This window comes from Microtus pennsylvanicus, chromosome 6, assembly GCF_037038515.1.
Source record: "Microtus pennsylvanicus isolate mMicPen1 chromosome 6, mMicPen1.hap1, whole genome shotgun sequence".
In the NCBI taxonomy this organism is placed as follows: Eukaryota; Metazoa; Chordata; class Mammalia; order Rodentia; family Cricetidae; genus Microtus; species Microtus pennsylvanicus.
The window spans coordinates 29,985,314-30,005,821 of NC_134584.1; the positions used below are offsets into that span (position 1 = coordinate 29,985,314).

The following is a 20,508-nucleotide window of genomic DNA, read 5'->3' on the forward strand; positions in this document are numbered from 1 at the left end:
ATCTCCAAGGACGCTACCACTCACCTGAGTGACTACATATTGAACTTAGCTGGGTACTGGGCTGGAAGCCCAGAATTTCAATGCAGACACAGTAAAGGCAATTGTCATCTGTGTGTTCCTGCAGTCCAGTGTCTTCTGTGCTCTCTAAAAACAGAGAAGCGTCTGAGTGAACGGAGTTCATTATTTCCGTGAGACTCATCTGCTGCCGTAGCAAATGAAAGGAGTTTTTTACAAGACCGCCAGCTCCAGACGGAAGACCTGCACGTTTAAGTAAATAAAAATACAATCCGATAAAGACACCTTTGGGATCTTTTTCATGACATCTTAAAATAATACTTTTTAAAGATGAAAATTTAGAGCTTTTGATGATTCAACATTTAATAGAAAGAGAATAATTTGTTAAAAATTGTAAAGATAACAGATAGCACATATACCTTTATTATTTCAATAGAGTTTTTTTAAAGACAAACAAGAAAGGTTATATTGATGTATCATTTTCCCATTAACCCTGATAATTGCCTAAACAAAATCAAGTCTAAGAGGTCTACGTTAAAACAAGACTATAAAACTATTAAATCAACAGTTCATATGCACACATTCACAAATGCAGCAGTTCACAACACAGAATAACACAATGGCAAATAAGCAACCCCCACCCTTTGTTGATTGTAAGTAGCTGTGCCTCTGGCCCAGGAGACAAGTTTTAACACTCCTCCTGCACTTTAAGAAAAGAAAGAACTATTTTATCAACTGGAGAGGCTGGCCCCTAAAACTGGGAAAACAACTGCATTTTAATTTTTAGTTGACTGAGTTATTTTGGTTTAGTGTGCCCAACTTTTACTGTTACCTCACGAAAAAGAGAATTTCATTTTTAAGGTAAGGAGTCACAGGAGAACCAAGGGCACACATTACCTCCTGCATCGTGGGAAAACGCTCTCGCACCTCGGTCATCTGGTGGCACATGCTTTGATTGAAAATAAGGAATATCCTTTATCTAAAATGCATACAAAGTAGGGTCAGTTTCATCCTACAAAGAAATTCATCTTATGAATGTTAAGAAAATTCAGGAAATGCAACAGAAATAGAATAACTGTAGCATACAAATCTATAAGGCAGTTTACTAAAGAAGATTAAAATTAACAAAACATAACCAAATAACTAGTGTCTTAACCTTATTCTTGTTGAATTAAATGGGTATTCAAGAAATTTAGTGCTTATCTAAAATATCTAGGCGCTAGGGATGGCTCAAAGAGAGTGCTTGTTTGCTTGCTTTACAAGCATGCAAACAGTTTCAATCTCTACCATCCACAGAAAAGCTGGCCGTGACCATGTGTGCATGTGCTTGTAAAGGCTGTGAAGGATGGAGACAGGACGATTGCTGGGGCTTGCTGGCTGCCAGTTGAGCTCCAGATTCAATGAGCAATCCTATCTCAAGAGTAAGATGGAGTACATAAGCATGATGCTGATGAGCATCCCTGGCTACTGCAGGCTGTAGATCCAAGTACACACACACACCCATACCACACACACTCTACACACATACTAACAAAAACAGGCTGAAGGAATAAAATACTTAGTCATATAAGAAAATATGTATTATTCAGTATTATTATAACCCACTAGAAATTGTGTACACAGATATCACATGTGACTGCTTTAGGTGAGAAAAAGATCAATGACTAAAAAAGAAAAGTTGTATGAGTCTAAAAGATGATTAGGAATTTACTAAACTACTATAGACTACACATAAATCAAACAATTAGATTACCGTTAGAAAGAGTAATGCTCCAGAGACTGAACAAGAGTCTTACTCAGAGGAGCGGAATAAGTACAGAGCAGCTAAGAACATGCTATTCTCATCTTAATACATTTTTAGATGAAAAATCACCTCAAAACCTTTATCTCTCCCATAATAAGTATGTCCACTATAAGCTACACATTCTAATAAGCAGTTACAGAACACTAAAAAACAAAACAAACAAAAAAACCATCAGGAAGCCAGGTCATAGGAAAACAGTAATAGACTGGATGATACCTGAAATATATCATTGATGTCTACTGGAAGAGCAAGTCCAATGTAGTCATCGGAACCTCCGTATGTAGCACTGGATACCATGGACCTAACTGAGGAGGATCGCTGCAGGGTATTTTGATTAATAGGACTTAATAAATCTTCTTTATCTAATGATGCATAACTTAAAGCTTTCATAAACCTATAACATCACAAAAAACCTTGAATTAGCTTCTTGATTTGTACTATTAAGAATATTAAAAACAAACAAACAATCCCTAATTTTATACCACCATCAAAGTAGCTAGTCAAACATGAAGCAGTATCATCTTAGTTGGCTGGGAACACATAAACAATTTAACATTAGCTGCTATTGGCCAATAAATAGGTTACCAGGAATGCTGCATGTCACCAAAAGAACAACTGCTATGTTCTGACAGGTGAAGATGAAAGGGGGGTAATGAGAACACCACCAATTTGCAGAAGTAGTAAAGGGAACTAGCCTAAGACAAGTGCAGCTCAAAGACTATGTTTGCAGTAAGTAGACCGCAGGACTTGAGTTATACAGCTAAAGATGTGTCTATTAGCACATGAAAAATTACTCACCAATCTTCTGGGCTAATTAATGCTTGCTTATCAAACAATATTTGTCTAACACAGAAGGTACATATACCATAGTAAAATCCAATCGTTTGTAACTATTACAAGGTACATCTCACAAAACGCTAGTCTTTCTTCATAGGGCACCCTTCACAATGATTCCATAACCATGGTAAAAGGACATCTCCATAAAACACATTTCTGTCATACTGATTACCAAGCAAGAGACACATTGTTCACTCTGTATAGGCCTTGCCAAATATACATAACACTATTCAAAGTCTTACATTATTAAATAGAAAACCAAGGCTTATAAAACATATAAATGTAAATCAAAGGATTATTTCACATAAAACACATAAATTCTATGTGCTTTTTCACATAAAAGAAATGTGCTTTAAACAGTAGCCATTAAGATTATAATAGTAAAAACAATTCCTCATTTCCAAGAGGACTCGTATCTGAAATTGATGAATTTTATAAAAGAAGTCAATGTTTTTCAAACCTTACATGGTTATATCTCTGATTTTATAAAACTCTCTAAGAGCTACTGGAGTCAGAGGAATTATGGGGGTGTTTCACTTTCCAATTTTATTTTAATCAGCTATAGCTCCATTTTAAACTGTTTTGCTTATTGGGTTTTTATAGAAAACCTTTAAGAAAAAAATTATTTTTTCTGCTTAGAAAGTAACATTTTAAAGATTTAAAAGCACGGCTCTAGCATAGTCTCCAACTGAGCTTATGGAGGCCCAGACAAGCTAACCCATCAGCTCTGTTGCTTGGTGGTAGCTCTACACCCATGACTTGCTGACAGGCATGTGGCTCTGTTATGGATTCACAAAGATGACAGATAATGACTTCTAGTTACACCAACCATTACTGTACCATTTTTTAAAGAGGGGACAAAATTCACTATCTGCTACCAGGATCTTTTTATTAAAAATGTTACTAAAAAAATCAGATATGAGACTGATGGGTTATATAAATAACTCCCAATGCTGAAAATGAGAATATTCTGCAAACTAGTGTTTACTTTTTAGATACTGGTCTAACTACTCAACACCTAGAAATCTGTTTAAAGGAATATAAATCATTTAAATGAATATAATTCAACGATGAGAAGTCAAACAATAACAACAAAAACAATGCAAGTGGGGAACTTTGCAATGATCAAATTTCAAAGTGTATCATTTTAAAAAACAAACCTAAACTGTATACTGTTAATAGCTTGATATGATCTAAATATAGAATATTTAACATATAAGTGGGACATTTTTTAGCCTTGAGGACCCAGGAACTCATTTAGTGTTTATTGGGTTCCTATTTAATAATTACATGTACTTAAAACCAACTAAAATAATTTAACTGAAATTTTCAGTTATTTTAAAAAATAGTAAGAGGTCAACTTTTGGAGCTTTAAATTGACCTACCTGAAAAGGTTGTTTGTTATTGTAGGTCTTAAGCTCCTGATTCCCCCGACATGCTTCTTTTTAAAATCGATCCTTGCAGAAGCGAAAAATAAATAAAAAAAAGCTTGTGACTTGTATAACCTTGCAAAACAAGTTTATTTTCAGGGCCTAGTGGAGTTTATCTTCCCCCCTCGCAGCTGCAAGAATCCATTTCAAATCATATCAGGTAACAAGGAGCTCACAGCCTACTGTGGTAAATGGGTCAGTTCTGAGACTTGGCTTCTGTGGTGCTCAATCTGACTAATGTCTTATATGACTATCTGTTAAAATTCAACCACTTTCACTTATTTTAAGTATGTACAGCTCACCTGCTTGGCGTCAGTCTGGATTCAAAACTGTTAGCCTTCATAGTGATGGTATCAGTAAATAATACGTCTTTTGCTGGGGAGGCCAAAGCTTCGGAGTGCGATAAGGATGGGTGCATTCTTTGCTGCTGTAGTCTTTTCAACGTAGCATAGCCAAAGGCATCTCTAGAACTTGTATAGCTGAAGTTGCAATCTGCTAGACTTTTTATTGTTGCAATGGAGGGCGCTTTAAGGGACTGTGCTCTTCTAGGAAGCGTATGAGAAGAACCTGGTGGCACCAGGGACACTGAGTTTGATTTGGAGAGAGACAGATGGTTAGACTGTGGCGTCAGATAGTGGCTTGTCTTAACCGTTTTAGTACTTACCACAGTACTCATACTTCCACAGTCTGTGTCCATAGTTGTAGGGTCTACACCAACTGTCTCTCGAGAGGGACTTGAGCTCATTGAACTTATGCCACTTGTTGTAGTGTCTGTGTTAAAGCTCTGGCTGCGGATCTTCATATGTGAGCTTGCTGAGCTTTCTACAACCAGCCTCTCTCGGCTTGTGTTTTCTCTGTGATTCTCTGTACCAAAACTCTTGGGGAATTTTAAGTCATTCTCTCCAATACTTGGAGTGCTGCCAGTGTCTTCAAGATGTTTATTCACAACAAAAGAAGTTTCTAGCTGTAATGTTTTCTGTGCTGTGGAGATAGGTGTAAAGTCATCACTGTGATTAAAGTCAACGCTGGGCTCTGTAAGTGTTCTGATTCGCCGGTTGCTTGTCTTATTTTCAGATGACAGTTTTCCTCCTTTTGGATCACTGCTGCTGCGGTGTTTTTTAGTCGGCAAAGTAAGTGAATTTAAGATACGATGCTTTACAAGTTTGCTAGACGCAAAAAAGGGAAATGGATTTTTTTCCTTTAGGGGTCCAGGTCGGTCATAAAATGCTGGCTCAGCATCTTCATTGATGTCAAGGAAGAATGTACTGGTGGAGCTGCTGCCGAACCGGTCATCCTCCAGTATGAACATGCCTGTAAGTGGAGAACCAGCTGTCAAAGCATGCAAATATGAAGAATTCATCACAATGCTTAGTGCTAGCCCACCTTTTAAACAGCCATCCGGGGGAACATTAAAGAATAAAAATGCTACCCTGAAGGTCAGAGTTACAATATGAATAAGCTAGAAGATTGTGTTATTGAGGATCTCTTATTTCTAAAGAAAAACTACAAGACTCATCCTGGTACAGAGTATATGAAGTTTTGATTTTTCAAAATATTCAGGATTAAATTAAAGAGAAAGTAAAAGAAACCAATCCCTTGAGCATGGATGCTCATTCTGGTAGTCCATGGCATGACAGCTTCTTCACATTACAGCAGCAAGAGACATTCATCTTAGAAGAAATAGACTGCTAAGCTTTAAATACTGCAGGCTTCCATATCAGGAAGTTGTGTATACATGGGTTCAACTAACCAGAAACCAAAAATATTCAAGAAAAGTGCTTAAATTAAACATGTACATATACTTTTCTAGCTGTTATTCCTTAAGCAATTAAGAATAAAATTTACTATTGAGTATTTAGATTAGGTATTAAAGGATCTAATGATTATACATAAAATATTTGGGAGATTTGAATATAAGTCGGATACAGAACCATGTCACTTTATTCAAAGGATTTTTAAAATCAATGGATTTGGATACAGAGGTGGGACGGAGTCTGGGATATCACACAGCTATGAAAAGATAACCACACTTACAGATAACAGAGGCACATGTGTAAGCTTCATATTTAAATCAATTATATTTACTGTCCATTTTGCCCATCAAACTTAGTGTCTAACTGTTATACATCACATCAATTAACCCACAGGTATCTAACAGTACCAGAAAGATTTATTCTGTTTGTAACTGGTCTATTGAGTAATTATTAAGAACTTTAAATATATTTTGAAAAAAGACAAAGTAAAATCCTAAGTGAATTTACATATTACACTAACTTTCTAAATCTGTGAACTCTAAGATGTATCTTTTCATATGCAATTTCTCAAAAATCAAGTTTCACCATGTAGTAAAGAGTATGGAGTAGTGTAATAGACAATGATTGAGACATGATTTTACACTGCCCAGGCTGGCCTCAAATTTAGTATGTATCCCTGACTAGTCTTGAACTTTCAACAGTCTTCTTGCCTCAGGCTTAAGTAATGAAATTTCAAAGATATACTTGCAGACTCAACTTCTCTCCTTTCCTTCCTTTTCTCACGGGTACTGGTGATTGAACACAATACCTCTTATGATTGGCCAAGTTGGCCTTGGCTTTATCCTACAGACTGGACAGGCCTTGAGATTCTCATGCATGAGCCTCCTGAAGAATTAGAATTATAGACATTGGCAACCAGGCCTAGCCTATCATCACCTTTTCTTTTCCCCTTCCTTTGGTTTTTTGAGACAGGATTTCTCTGAATTAACAGCCCTAGTTGTTCTGGGACATACTCTGTAGACCAGACTGGTGTAGAACTCATAAAGATCCACCTGCCTCTGCCCACAAAGTGCTGGGATTAAAGGTGTGTGTCACCAAGCCCTGCCTGTATTTATCATCTTAAATCTAAAAAGCATGCCTTAAATTCTGCGCAACCATTAACATTCAACTCTTGAATCATCTGTTTCATATATCTTTTAACATTTCCACCAATGTCCTTTTCTCCCCCGATTCTGAGGCATAAAATAGGAAAGTGCTCTACAACTGAGTTACACATATGGCTCCCACACTCTGTAACATCTAATGAAGATATGACTCTCAGCAAAACACATTCTACTTTAGTTACTTATTCTTAAGAAAAAGAGGGAAAGTATTAAGTAAACGAAGGTAGGTAAAATCTATCTAGATTGGCTTTTCTGCATGACGTATCATCATCTCTGAGCACACAATTCCCAAATGCTATCCAAAAAGCATGGGAGAGGACTAGTTAGGCTAGAGACTGTGATATTTGTTGTGAGAAGAGACCCTTTAATAGGGCATCACCACCAAACCATCATCTTTGAAACCTAATCTTGGGCCTGTGTGTAGCTACATGCCTGTACCTCAGGAGCAGAAGCAGGCAGAGCCAATCATCCTTAGCTATTAGCAAGTTTCGGGTCACACAAGACTCTGTATCCTGATAGTCCAAAAACTAAGAAGAAAAGAGGAATGTAACAAATACAACAGGTTCATTCCTGTGACTCCATCACAATACTCACTTGATGGTGCGGACTCACTTTCACTGTTATGTCTAGAGCCGGTTGACTCAGAGTTTAAACTGAGTGTGCTTGGGACCGACGAGAGCTCATTGCAGAGCTGTTCCACATCATCTGCAACCACCGGCCACAGATGCTTGCGACTGTGCCTCACAGAATCCCAGCTGTGACATTTCAGAATATCACAGCCTTGCTTGGTTTTAGCTATGAGTCCAAGAACATATACACAGGTCCTGCAGGAAAACAAAACAAAACAAAACAAAAACAACATAGTAAAAACAGTTTATAATCCCAAAGTGAGATTTCTTAAATAACCATAAAATAATCTGCTAGATGAGTATCTACATTTTCCTTAAGAAGATACTTAAAAATTGTGTCAGTTTGTAGAAAACAACACATTAAATCTAGTGAAGAATAAATAAACCACAATGAAAATCATGTAAATCTCCCTAATAAAAATAATGAAAACAAATGAAGGCAGTACAGCAGGACCCTAGCAGAGCATATTTAAAGTAACAATTACGAATCATGAAATATTTTGCCTTACATCTATTTATATTCACTAGAAAGACTTCTCAGGTACGTAACATACCCTCTGATGGAAAGAACCTCACACTGTTTTGCAAGTTTTAGTATATCTGGAATCACATTTTCTTCCTGTAGCAAATTAAGCCCCCAATTCGATGAGCCAATATTTCCCTAAAAGAAATAATATCAAATATTTATGACTAATATTTTGAAGAAACTTTAAAAGCTACAAAAAAACCCCCAAATTTAAATCCAACTATAAGAGGGAAAGAAAAAAGCCTATGGAAGGAGAAACAAAACCTTAAATAAGGTGTGCTAGGAGTAAGCAAACATGCTGTTTGTCTTAGAAGAACAACAAAAAGCAAAACATTAATATCTTAATCATCTATTTCTTCAGCATAAGAATAACCTTTAAATTGGTAAGAACAATTCTGGTTTTTGAATATTAATCTAAGAACAAGTTCAAGGTAAAATAATTTTAATTTATTTAGCATTAGTGAGTAGAACCTTAAAAAACAAAACCCATACACACTGGAAAGATCAGAAATATTCATTACAAACCAAGGCCCAAAGAGAGGCTTTCAGCTTTTTAATTTCTTCCCATTTATCCAAGTCTGGAGTACGAACATTGTGACAGAGTTCCGTGATAACATTCTAGACAAAGAAAGAAGTACCATGTAAATAAATAACAATGTATTATGCTTCTAAAGTATTTCCTTATACTTTGTCCAAGTCAACCCAAAGGTTTGTTTTGGTCATTTCTACACATTTAGAATTCCAAGAGTGACTTTACATATAGTTTACTTGGGAGCCACTTTAGGGCATAGGTTCTGATTTCATATTCTGGACTTGTAACTAATTTGCATTAAGGTTCAGCTCAACCTCTGATACAAGAAAGAAAGCAACTTAGTTTTTCCATATTTGTGATTGTAATTTCTTCAGTAAATCATGAAGAATACAACCTGAGCTGAAGCTAACTCTACAGAACAAATGAGCTATTCAAAAACTACTGAACTTGCCCATGCCGTGAATTCCTAGTCTATAAGGGATAACAGCACCTGCCTTACAAGGCCTGGTGTGTTAATCAATCTTTTACATATGAAGTACTTAGTACCTAGTATTAATCACAGATATTAATTTGTTAAACATTGTATTTGTGTGTGTCTGTGTGTGCATGGGTGCACAGCATGCTACAGCATACTTGTAGCTATCAGTGGAGAACCTATACAAGTTGGATCTTTCCCTCCCACGTGGCTCCTGGGGATCTGACAGACTGTTAAGCTCGACAACAGAAGTCTTTGTACAAGAAAGCTTTTGAAAAATCGTGGCAAAGATATTTATTTTAGCACTATTAAGATTTTTCTTTTACTCTTTTAATAACTTATAATGCATATTATGTTTTTACCTGCACTTCCAGTAAATGGCAGCCTGTTTTATGGTGTACCAGTTGTCCATAAAGGTGCACGGGCAGATAGACATGAGGCCGTTGTAATCTAGTATGACAAAAGATGAACTGAGAAAGCTACTAGCAGACTTAAGTATGCTAATTAAGTAAACAACTATTAATAAGCAGGAAATGATTTCTAACAAAACAACAGAGCTTATAAAACAATGAGGATTCCTCTGAAAAAACTGTTTTGTCAGGTCTACCAGTTTATGGTAACAAAGCAGAGCTAAAAAAGCAGACGGGGCTGAGAACATGGAGTGTACGAGTAGAGTGACAGGAAGCATGTTCAGCATGCCTGTCTAGCATTGCACAATATACACCACTGGAAAACTGGAGCAAGCACTGCTCTGCAGAGATTTTTCCTGTATCGGTGTACAGAAGTCCTCAAAATTTTCTAAATGACCTATTAAAGGCTGATTTTAAATTTGACATTTGAGAGGTAGTTACACGTGGCCCCACTCACTGGACCATACCTTTGGTTACTCCGACGAACGTAATTATCACCATCAATAGGCTTCCTGTATGTAGTGAGTGCTTCATTAAGTTGTTCCTCAATCAAGTCGACGTATTTTGAATTGTATTCCTGGAAAATAGTATTAAGTCTATATTTTCATAATAACTGTGACTACATTATGTCAGATATTTAGCAAATTTTTGAAGTATAAATATGAGAAAACTAAGTATCTTCACAAGTTTTTAGAAAAAAAGCATGGGTCATGAAGGTAAATGTTCTACCCCATCTAAAAGTGTTCTGCCTAATTTTTCCCTCTTTCCAAGTTAGTGAGAAAATAATGTTTTTTTTAAAATCATACTTGAATTCTTGTTTCCTTGAAAAAGTTGCTATTTTATTAAATGCTGAAGAGTCAGTATGAATTTAAAAAAGAAAACTGGAATATATAATTTCAGTGTTTTTAAATTAAATCCTTTATCTTAATAATTAAATCAAATCAAAAATAAATTTATTTCATACATACCCTTGGGAAAAAAAATTTCACTTCAATGTTTTAGACTGAATATATCATACTGCTATCTCTATTACAGGTTGTCAACAAAAATTGGTACATCCAATTTGGAAGGCAATACAGCAGCATTTACTAAAGATTAAATTCTGGTTTTTTTGTGGTAATAATAATATTTTTATAATTTAATACAATTTATATACTTTTAGAACTATGAAATACATATCATTATATATAACTATATGTAATAATATTGAGCAAGTCCCATTTATTTAAAAAATTAGGCTGTACTGGACACACTCTAAATATACATTAATAGCAGGACTGAAACATTACTAAAACAATAAGGTAGTAGCCAGTGAGTTAGTTTTAATGGGGAGAAACAGATGCTGCCAAGTCTGACAGCCAGTTCAGTGTTTAGAGACTACATGGTAAAGGAGATGAATGACTCCTTGAGCTATTCTCTGACTTGCACACATGCTTCAGAGCATATGCATGCCGTCCATCCCCTTACAACACACACACACACACACACACACACACACACACACACACACACACACAGTTTTAAAATATGAGGTAGATCTAAATACATTGCTCTGGAAAGTTCTTTTAAGATAAAGTATTAAATGAAAAATTTCAGTTTTATTTACATTTGCAAACTGAATTCATCCCTTTGTATTTTGAATAAAGAATGTGTGTATGTGTGTATGTATGTATGCTTACAGCTATACACAACCATGGCGGTAATATATTAAACCTCTGAAACTATAAGCTAGCCCCAACTGAATGTTTTCCTTGTAAGAGTTGCTATGGTCATGGTGTCTCTTCATAGCAATAGAAAGTCCAAGATAACATGAATGCATTTATTTTTGTTTGTTTTGTAGATAAGGTCTATTGTAGTGTAGATTGGTCTGAATTCCCAAAGGAAAGAGCATACAAATTAAATCTTATTATTTAGTAAGAAGTTACCTTGTGCCATTTTTCCAGTTGCTTTGCTACATAACCCCTTTCATTCAGGTAGGAAAATCCTTTTGGAATGGAGAGAAATCTGCAAATTAGAACAACCATAGCTAAACACCAAGGTTAAAAGAGATCTAAATAACCTATAGAATATGCTGAAGAAACAAAGTCTTTGGAATATTCCTGTCTAAGATAAAAAGGTTAACTACAATTTATTAAAATTTCAAACACTAGGACTTCCATTTCTCCCTACATCTGACAGTTGCGCTGGAATGGTTTTAGATAGACAAGCTGAAGGGCTACCCTGACCACCACTTCACCTGAAAGGAGACAGATCAGCCATCACCCAAATCCATCACGAAGTCTCAAGCCGACAGCACTGTAACCATGCAATTTGTATATCTACCAGGTACAGAAAAGTCCATGTTTCCCTTTCTTTTCTAAGCATGCTTTCCTCAAAACTTCTGGGTTTCCCCCAGCATTCCAGGCTTCCTCCCTCTTTCTCTAAAGTTTCACTCCCCACCACATGGCTGCTTATCTGCCAGGCATCTCACCTCCATGCCAGATTACAGTATGGCCTTTTGTCCTTCTCTCCTCCACTGTCTTCCTCTGGGCAGCTGTTGAGGTTTTAGTTTGTCTGCCAGGGGATTTTTCTCTTTTAAACTTTGACAAAATTGTGCTTGACCTTCCAGCTCTTTTTTTCTTTTAAAAGATATTTATTTATTTATGTTTGTTTTTTTTGTTTGTTTATTATGTATAGTGTTCTGCTTGCATTCATCCTTGCGTGTCAGCAGAGGGCACCATATCTTACTACAGAGGGTTGGACCTACCACGTGGTTGTTAGGAATTGAACTCTGGACCCCTAGGAAAACACTGCCCTTAACCTTCAAGCCATCTCTCCAGTTCCCCAATTTTTCTCAATTGCAGATAAATTTTCAATGAATTTGCAAAAAAGACTGAACCCAATAAAAATAAAAAAAAACTTCATGAAAAGCATGAGACAAATACTGAATACAAGCACACAAAACAAGGAACAGCTCAGTTTTAAATTTAAAATAGATTTGGAGTATTTAGTCAGATTTGGATTTAACATTAATACACATGACTGAGAGGACACAACAAAGAGTATTACCACAAGAACATGTACTTAATCCTTACCTCAGGAGGAGGAGCAAGCCCTTGTCTCCAAGGTGGGATAAGGCTGGTTTCATCTGAATAAGAGCATGAAGATTGGCCTAAAGGGATGACCATCAAGTTAGAAAATGCACGAAGACAGCATATGCTCTGTTCTAAAATGTTTATGCATACTACACTTTTGTAACACTGCCAATTAAAATGGAAAAAATTATAAAATTCGACCTAAATGTTTCATTATAACAATACAGTTCAACTTTACCTTGTCTTCACAAGCTTCATCAAGAATATCCAGAGCTTCAGAAGAAATTGTTTTGTTTTTATCATGTAGTTGAGTAACTAGTAACTCAATTCCCCAATTATTGAAGAATTCGACATTAGCTCTCAACAAAACCCTTAAATGTTTTGTTGCATACAATCTGCAGGCCTAAAGAAATAAAGGAACACATTAAAAGTCATCTCAGATATTTACTATTGTTTTGGAAAAGCTGTTCCACTTGCAATGGACAAAGGGAATGGAATTGAGGGAATGATACAGCCATTCCCTTCTAACTTAGGAGGGTTCTATACAGAGTTCCTCAGAGACACTGAGTTCACTTTTCATTTGGTGAACAACTGGGCACAGGGTCAACCTTGAAGAGTGGTCAATATAACCAATGAGACTCCACTGGAGAAAACTTAATTTTCCCATTGCAAGCAGGTATCAATTGTAGATAGCTTCTTAGTCAGGAGTGAGAGCCATGTCTGAAGTGGGACTCCCCTCTGTATGCTGTGAATATGTTTTATTGCCATTGGCTAAAGAAGCTGCTTTTGGCCAATGGCTTAACAAAATATAGCCAGGCTGGAAAAGATATATAGAAAAAGTAGGTGGAATCAGAGAGATGCCATTTTGCTGCCGAAGGAGACAGACACTGGAGAACCTTACCGGTAAACCACAAGCCTTGTGGCAAAACACAAAATAATAGGAATGGGTTAATTTAAGATGTAAGAGCTAGCTAGAAATATGCCTAAGCTATTGGCCAAACAGTACTACAATTTTAAAAAAAGTTTACTAAAGAGAATATGTGAATGCAATCCTCAACTATCATAAATTATGCATCAAATTTCTTATATTTTGGCAAGTCACAGGGGTCAGCCTATGTGGCGTATGATGGGTCCTGGAAAAACCACTGTATTCACAGAATGTCCCTTGCCAGTAAGTATAACAACTAAAAGTTAAGGCTAACTCAATTTCTTCCCCATATTCTTAGTTCAATGTATAAAGTACTGGAAAGAACTGGTTATAAAACTGCAGCTTTATCTCGCATGTTATACTCACATCAGTAGCTGCCGTGAGGATTTTTGAAAGAATGACTCTAGCTAATCCATCTCGGCTATAGTCTAGGCTAGAAACAGTGAGCTTCAGCAGGTGATCTTGGTTTTTCAAGGAACAAAGATTAAGAAGACTAAAAAAAAAAAAAAAGTATTTATTATAAATTACTGTGTTGATTCATTAATTCAATAAACTTTTCTCCAGTTTAATTGAAATATAACTGAAAAATAGAAAATTATGCATATTCAAAGCAGACAACCTGATTAGATACACAGTTACCTATCAGCTGATACATTCTTTAAAGAACCCATTAGCACAGATGATTAAAATTTTAGGAGATGGTCATGTGAAAACAATTCAGCATACATTTTATTTTGTTTATCAAGACAGGGTTTCTCTGTGTAACAGTCCTGGCTTTCCTGGAACTCACTCTGTAGACCAGGCTAGCCTCGAACTGAGATCCACCTGCCTCTGCCTCCCAAGTGCTGGGATTAAAGGAGTGTACCACCACCTGGCACAACATACATTCTTTAAACCCTATATCAATAAATATCTCTAAGAAAAAGCATTTACCAAACACACGCACACAGACTAAAAAGCATATTGTATATCTGGACTCATTAAAACTAAAGTTTAGGCTTACATTGCAACACAATTAGAGAATGCTCACCACTGAAAGACGCTGCATTTTTCCAACATTTTGACTCCATGAGGATGACAAGAGAGTGTTCCGATGAACAGGAAGTAGTGTTGACTGAGGGTGGTTAGCAAACCATTATTCTGAAGGCTTCTTTCAGGTTTCATCCCAGACGAAGCATTGAGCCACTGAACAATATCTTTCACGAGATCTTCTAAGTACCCCTGCCCATCCTGTAATGAGAAAGTCATCTCCAATAGCCATGAAAATCTTAGTGATGCTAAGTCACTGGTAACAGGATCACCGAGTTTGTGGAGTTTGATCCCTTTGAATTAAAAATAAAAGTTATCTGGAGATCCTCTTTAATTTCATTTCTCCATCTTATCTGAAACCAGGCCATCTAGAGGGTGGGTAATTCCCTAAGGTTTCCTAACTAGGTAGGACTATGTCAGGATTCAAATACAGGTCTAAGCTTATATTTCAAATAGAGCTTATACCAACTTGGGGGGGGGGGGAGTACACTACATGGGCAGATGTGTTAGCATACACTTTAATTCCAGCACTTTAGGCAGACAGATTGCTGAGTTTGAGGCCAATGTTGCCTACATAGTGAATTCCAAGTAAACCAGAGAGAGCTATGTACTCTGACTTTTCTTTAGAAAATGGGAGCTGAAGGGGCGGGGCGGGGGGGGAAGGAAAGGAAAAAAGAAAGTGTGTATTTAAGGGTGGTAGTAGTAGAAGAGAAAAAAGGAGTAGATTCAACAAAAAACATTTTCTGTCAAAGTCTCTAGAAGGCTTACCTCTTCAGACTCAAGAAGAAACTCTGTAAACTGACAGCCGACAACTGTGAGCTGCTTGGACTTGGCAAAGTCTAGATCCAGACTGGCATACAGCTTACTGCTGGGCTTGTAAAAATAAAGAAGTCTACGCACGAACCTAAAATCAAGATGAAATTAGCAGCAAAGTAGGAAACCACAATAATTAAAGAACCTTGAGCAGTTTAGGAAACTTACTAAGCACGTTGGTACATTTCACATTTAAATAAGATATCACTGGTCGGTTAAATAGGAAGTTTGCAGTGAGACCTGGTAGGGAAAGTGCAGTCCTGACCAGGCATGGGCTACATTAAAACCCTCAGCACTCTGGAGTTAAGGGCAGAAAGAGAGTAGCTAAAAGCCGCCAGGACAGGCCACATAGTGGGTTTCAGGTTAGCCTCGGCTACATAGCAAGATCATGCCTCAAAAAACCAAAGGAACAAAACTAAAAACAGCCACCACATCCTCAACAACAAAACTGAGATAACACATCTAGACTGGAACGCTGGAGAGATACAAGGAAGCCTCTTACAGATACCAACTTAACTGAATTTATGAATATATTCCAACAACTTTCACTGCTGTGATCACTTAATATAGTTCACTTTAAGTTCTTGCACTACAGTGTAACCTGAAGAAGCAGCTATGCACAGGAGTTACAAAACAAATTTATTATATTATTGTTTTATTCTTTAAGAATATCAAGAGTACTATACTTCTTCATGTCACTATAACTTGCCTATTCTATATATTTCTCAAAACCTGATATAAACATTAAGTCGCATACCATTAAGTATGAATACAATATGAGAAATGCTAATGATATGGACTTCTCTGGATAAAAAAGGCCTTTTTATCCAAGGAGATTGGTAACAGTGTTTGCTTATAGTCATGCATGAGTAAAAGCACACAGGTGCAGTAGAGAGCAGCTTCATGTGCTATGTCATGAAGTCCGCATGCTTTACAGTGCAGCAGCTTCACATGCTGCATGTGCTATGACATCAGCACGCTTTACAGTGTAGATAAGCGCTATTAGGAAGAGACAGCTCTCAGAAGATGACTTGTGTACAAGCACAAGTGCTCCAATAAAAATGGATGTCATTTCTTAATGGTGTCCTTGTGTCAGGGTTAGAACCATGGCCTAGATAACACTACCCCAGAGTAAGTAACTTATCATAAAGATCAAAACTGGAAGAAGAATATAAATATCAAGAAAATTAGCTAGTGCATTCTGGTTACAAGACTGCACATAAAATGGATGCATCTTTTAAAAATATCAATGATTATTTTTAGCAGGCATTAACCATAATATAAATTTAAGTTCTTTAAATTTAAATGCACAATAGTTTTTACATACCTGTGCAACTGTTCATCTTTATAGTTTCTTAGATTTACATTTGGCCACTAGAAAAACATGGTATCTTACATTAGAAATGTATATTTGGCAATTCCTAAGCATATAACTATAGTAAATTATAGTAATAAAATGAAAACAGTTTAGCAATCTCCACAAAGTACTCTATCATACCTTAAGAATGGTCCCAATGAGATTCCAATTCCATTCAAGATTTTCTTTGTGTTGAAGAACTTGGCTATCCCTAAGGTTTATTAAAAGAGCTTCCTCTGTATCCTAAAATTAACAGACAGTAATAAGGTCAATTAAACAATCTATGCTCACATCAGAAAACTAATTTCTAATTTTAAAAATGAAGGGGGGGTATCATTAATGATCTTCAAAAATAATTTTCAAAAAACTAATAAAAAATCCTAAAAAACTAGGGCAGGTAGAAGTTTCAGTTAATAAAGTGCTTGCCTTGCAAGCAAGAGCACCTGAGTTAAATCAGCAGAACCTACACATGCTTAGACTGGTGACACACACTTGACATCGCTGCACTATGGAAGAAGATGCAAGGGGAATTGTTGGGACTAATGAGTCCTGACCTTCAGCTGCTCTTCCCTCCTAGAACCTTCTAATTAAAGTTACTACAAGCTGTGCCTAGCTTAGAGAATCAGAGGATGGGATTTTCACCTGTTGGCCATTGACTGCAGGGTATTTAAGCCTACATGGTGCTAATAAAGAGGGACTTTTGGTACCAGTGTTGGAAGGTCTGCGTGTCGGTCTGACTCTGTGTCTGTGTTCTCAACCTCCAGCCCCTTGCCCGAAGCTAGCGAACTGGGGCCTAGTGCACAGAGAGCAGACGGGGGCCACGGTGTGCGTCAGGGAATCTGTATCTGCTGGCCAGCCCAGCTTCCTAGCCTACGCAGTGAGTTTTTGGTTAATGAGAGACCCTGTCTCAAAAACAAACAACTCAAGGTACATGGTGTCTTGAGAAACAGCACACTGCTGTCCTCTGGCCTCACACAGATATCTGCAACACATACTCTACCCTCACATAGACTAAACCCAGCTCCAGGGTCCCTCTTCAACGTAAAACTAGTAATTTCAAAACCCATATGCTTGAATGAAATTGAAAACCCAAACATGTATAAGTATACTACAATCCAGTTGTTGAGAATTAGGAAACTAAAGTAACATTCACGCCAATACCTTAAGAACAAATATATCTTTCTGAACTCGAAGATACTGATCCCGTTTCTGGTGTGTTGAAATTGCTTTCTGAATGATGTGATCTAAATGAAGGCTATAAGGCTTAGGTCCTCGCTTCTTCATTTCATGGAAGCGTTTTAAACAGTTCAGGGCTGCACTGGCTCGGCTAAAGGAAAGAAAAATCAATACTGTAGCAAGGCTAGCATACTTTTAAAGTAATGGCTGCTAAGTTATTTAAACTTACATAAATTCAAGGATAGTGATTACTAAGCAAACAGAAACATTTACTGAAGCATGGGAGCATAAGAACAGATCAACACTGCTGATTCACATAAAGAAAAACCCATTTTGGGTTCAAACTTTCACTTACTAATCTTTCCTTCTAAGGTGGTAGGCCCATTTTGTGTATTGGTTTTAAGAATTCCTATGCAGTAATGATGAGATGATTCAATGCACAAGGCATTTGCTTTGCAAGCATTAGGGTACCTGACTTTGGAACCCTAGTACCCACAAAAAGGACTGCACTGCAGTATGCACCTATAACCTTAGAGTCTGAGGTGAGGACAAGCAGATCCCAGGTCTACTTAGCCAGCCTAGCCAGAGGGTGAGCTCCTAGTTCCATGAGAGAGATCCTCTCTTATCACAGGGAAACACCTGGCTTCTACATATATATCAAGTGCACCCCCGACCCCAAACACATACTCACAGGCAGTTACAGAAAGTCAAGAACCCAGTTTTCTTATTCACATTTTAAAGCTTTGTTTTTCACAAGTGTTCTACTTGAAACTGATTTTTATTTACATCAAGTTGCAATAAAACTTCATTGTCCATTAATATAATCAATGATCCTAGTAGCAACTAAATTGTCTCATCTCGGCATTGACTGATAACCATAATTAGAATCCGTTAAAGTTATTTAATTACTTGTTATATGTAAAAAAAACAATTTTGAAGAATTTGGCAGCAACCAAGTCTCAACCTTAGAACTTTTGGTAAATAGAGTCTAAAACTTTTAGGATGCAGTCAGATTGGCAAATACTTAATCTGGTAGTAAAGAGAAGTTAGGGAGCTAAAAAAAACAATAAAATAAACAAAAACTTAGTACTACTATTACTGTTATTTTAAGCATAATTTTTATTGCCAACTTATTGGCAAAATTAAAGCAAATAATTGATATTTATTGATAGGCCCATTTATAAACATTTGTTTTACTAAAGCTAATTAAACTTTTGAAGAATGTGTACTTTTAAAGAAAAGTTCAGAGCTCCAGAGAGCTAGTGAATTGCATTTTATTTACATTAGCAGGGGATACTGTGCTTGACATATACTAACTTTTTCCAGATCATAAAAGCAAATTAAAACAACAACAACAAACCCTCATAAGTCATACAGTAAAGCCTGCATCTTTGTTCAGAAACATGGAAGGAAATAGGTCAATTCATCATTTATTAACCCTCTGTAGTCTCAAATAAAATTATTAAATATTTTGAGAATCCTAACTTTCCTTCCTTGAGGTTTTCAAAGGTAATTCCCAAGCACAAGCTTTCCATACTGTTTGTTTTCTCTCCGTGTTTAAGAAGATTATCTAGGAAGATACTAAATATATTAAGCATACTTTGCTAAGGCTCTAATACTTACAGTCTCTTTTCCTTGGGAATATCAAAGGATGCAGCCATATTCATAAGGGTTGGCAAGCAGTGCAAATGATGGCTATGTGAATGAGGAAGAATTGTGTTTGCCTAGATGAGATTTTAGAAACAGTTACTTACAGACATAGCGTGTAAGACTAATAAAACTCAAGGCTTTTCATAAAATTAACTTATTTTTCACCCACACATACTTAGCATTTTTAATACCATCCAATTCCATTAAGAATGATAGGTTGGAGCCAGTGAGATGGTTTCACAGGACAGAATATTTGCCATTAAATTTGAGGACCTGAGATTGATCCTAGGACCCACATGGTAGAAAGGACAAACCAACTCCTCCAAAGCTGTACTCTGATCCCCAATGTACCATAGCACAATTGCATGCCCACATGTGTCACACACACACACAATTTAAAATATTTTTAAAATAATGAGAATTTTAAATGACCTAAAGAATTATGTAGCAAAGCATCATATTTGAGAAAAGTACAGAAACGATATCAACCTTCTCAGAACATGCTGATGCCATATAGCAACACTCTTTAAACAGAAACATTATGTCCTGGTGCAAGGCAAAATTCCACTACCCAACCAGTTTCCTACAAATAAGTACACTTATTAAATGTAAATAAGAATATGATAAAAATAGTAAATATAACTAATACTGTTATCCTTCAGTCTGGTCAGCTTTTATATTTCATGAGAATCACAGAATTCTGAGACTTGAGGGAAAATACTAAATTCATATAAAAAGATTCCTCCATAAAAAGAAATGAATACTAATATCTTTATAGGAAATGGTATCTTGAGACCTAACATACAGCTTATCTAACGTGAGAATTTGCAGTACTGCTTAGTGCTTTCACAGAAAGGCCAATGAGATTAGAGAAAGCGACTACGTCATTGATAAGAAGACAGATTT

At 36.5% G+C, this 20,508-nt stretch overlaps 1 protein-coding gene across 4 annotated transcripts in view; it reads right to left on the reverse strand.

The window, feature by feature from the left end:
• Nucleotides 1–20,508, reverse strand: part of Rictor (RPTOR independent companion of MTOR complex 2) — a 90,760-nt gene that overhangs the window by 13,078 nt on the left and 57,174 nt on the right. The window contains exons 16-35 of one of the 4 annotated variants that reach the window (XM_075975945.1): nt 19,576–19,676; nt 17,938–18,103; nt 16,918–17,019; nt 16,747–16,793; nt 15,375–15,510; nt 14,608–14,807; nt 13,944–14,070; nt 12,888–13,052; nt 12,650–12,726; nt 11,501–11,579; nt 10,043–10,152; nt 9,528–9,615; nt 8,684–8,776; nt 8,187–8,293; nt 7,598–7,827; nt 4,389–5,397; nt 4,042–4,113; nt 2,036–2,213; nt 913–994; nt 25–144 (exon numbers count right to left, since the gene is read on the reverse strand). In XM_075975945.1, coding sequence (XP_075832060.1) covers nt 25–144; nt 913–994; nt 2,036–2,213; nt 4,042–4,113; nt 4,389–5,397; nt 7,598–7,827; nt 8,187–8,293; nt 8,684–8,776; nt 9,528–9,615; nt 10,043–10,152; nt 11,501–11,579; nt 12,650–12,726; nt 12,888–13,052; nt 13,944–14,070; nt 14,608–14,807; nt 15,375–15,510; nt 16,747–16,793; nt 16,918–17,019; nt 17,938–18,103; nt 19,576–19,676 — 3,289 coding nt within the window. Of the gene's footprint in view, nt 1–24; nt 259–912; nt 995–2,035; nt 2,214–4,041; nt 4,114–4,388; nt 5,398–7,597; nt 7,828–8,186; nt 8,294–8,683; nt 8,777–9,527; nt 9,616–10,042; nt 10,153–11,500; nt 11,580–12,649; nt 12,727–12,887; nt 13,053–13,943; nt 14,071–14,607; nt 14,808–15,374; nt 15,511–16,746; nt 16,794–16,917; nt 17,020–17,937; nt 18,104–19,575; nt 19,677–20,508 lie in introns of all 4 variants that reach the window. The other 3 variants (XM_075975943.1, XM_075975946.1, XM_075975944.1) reach the window with 3 other exon arrangements.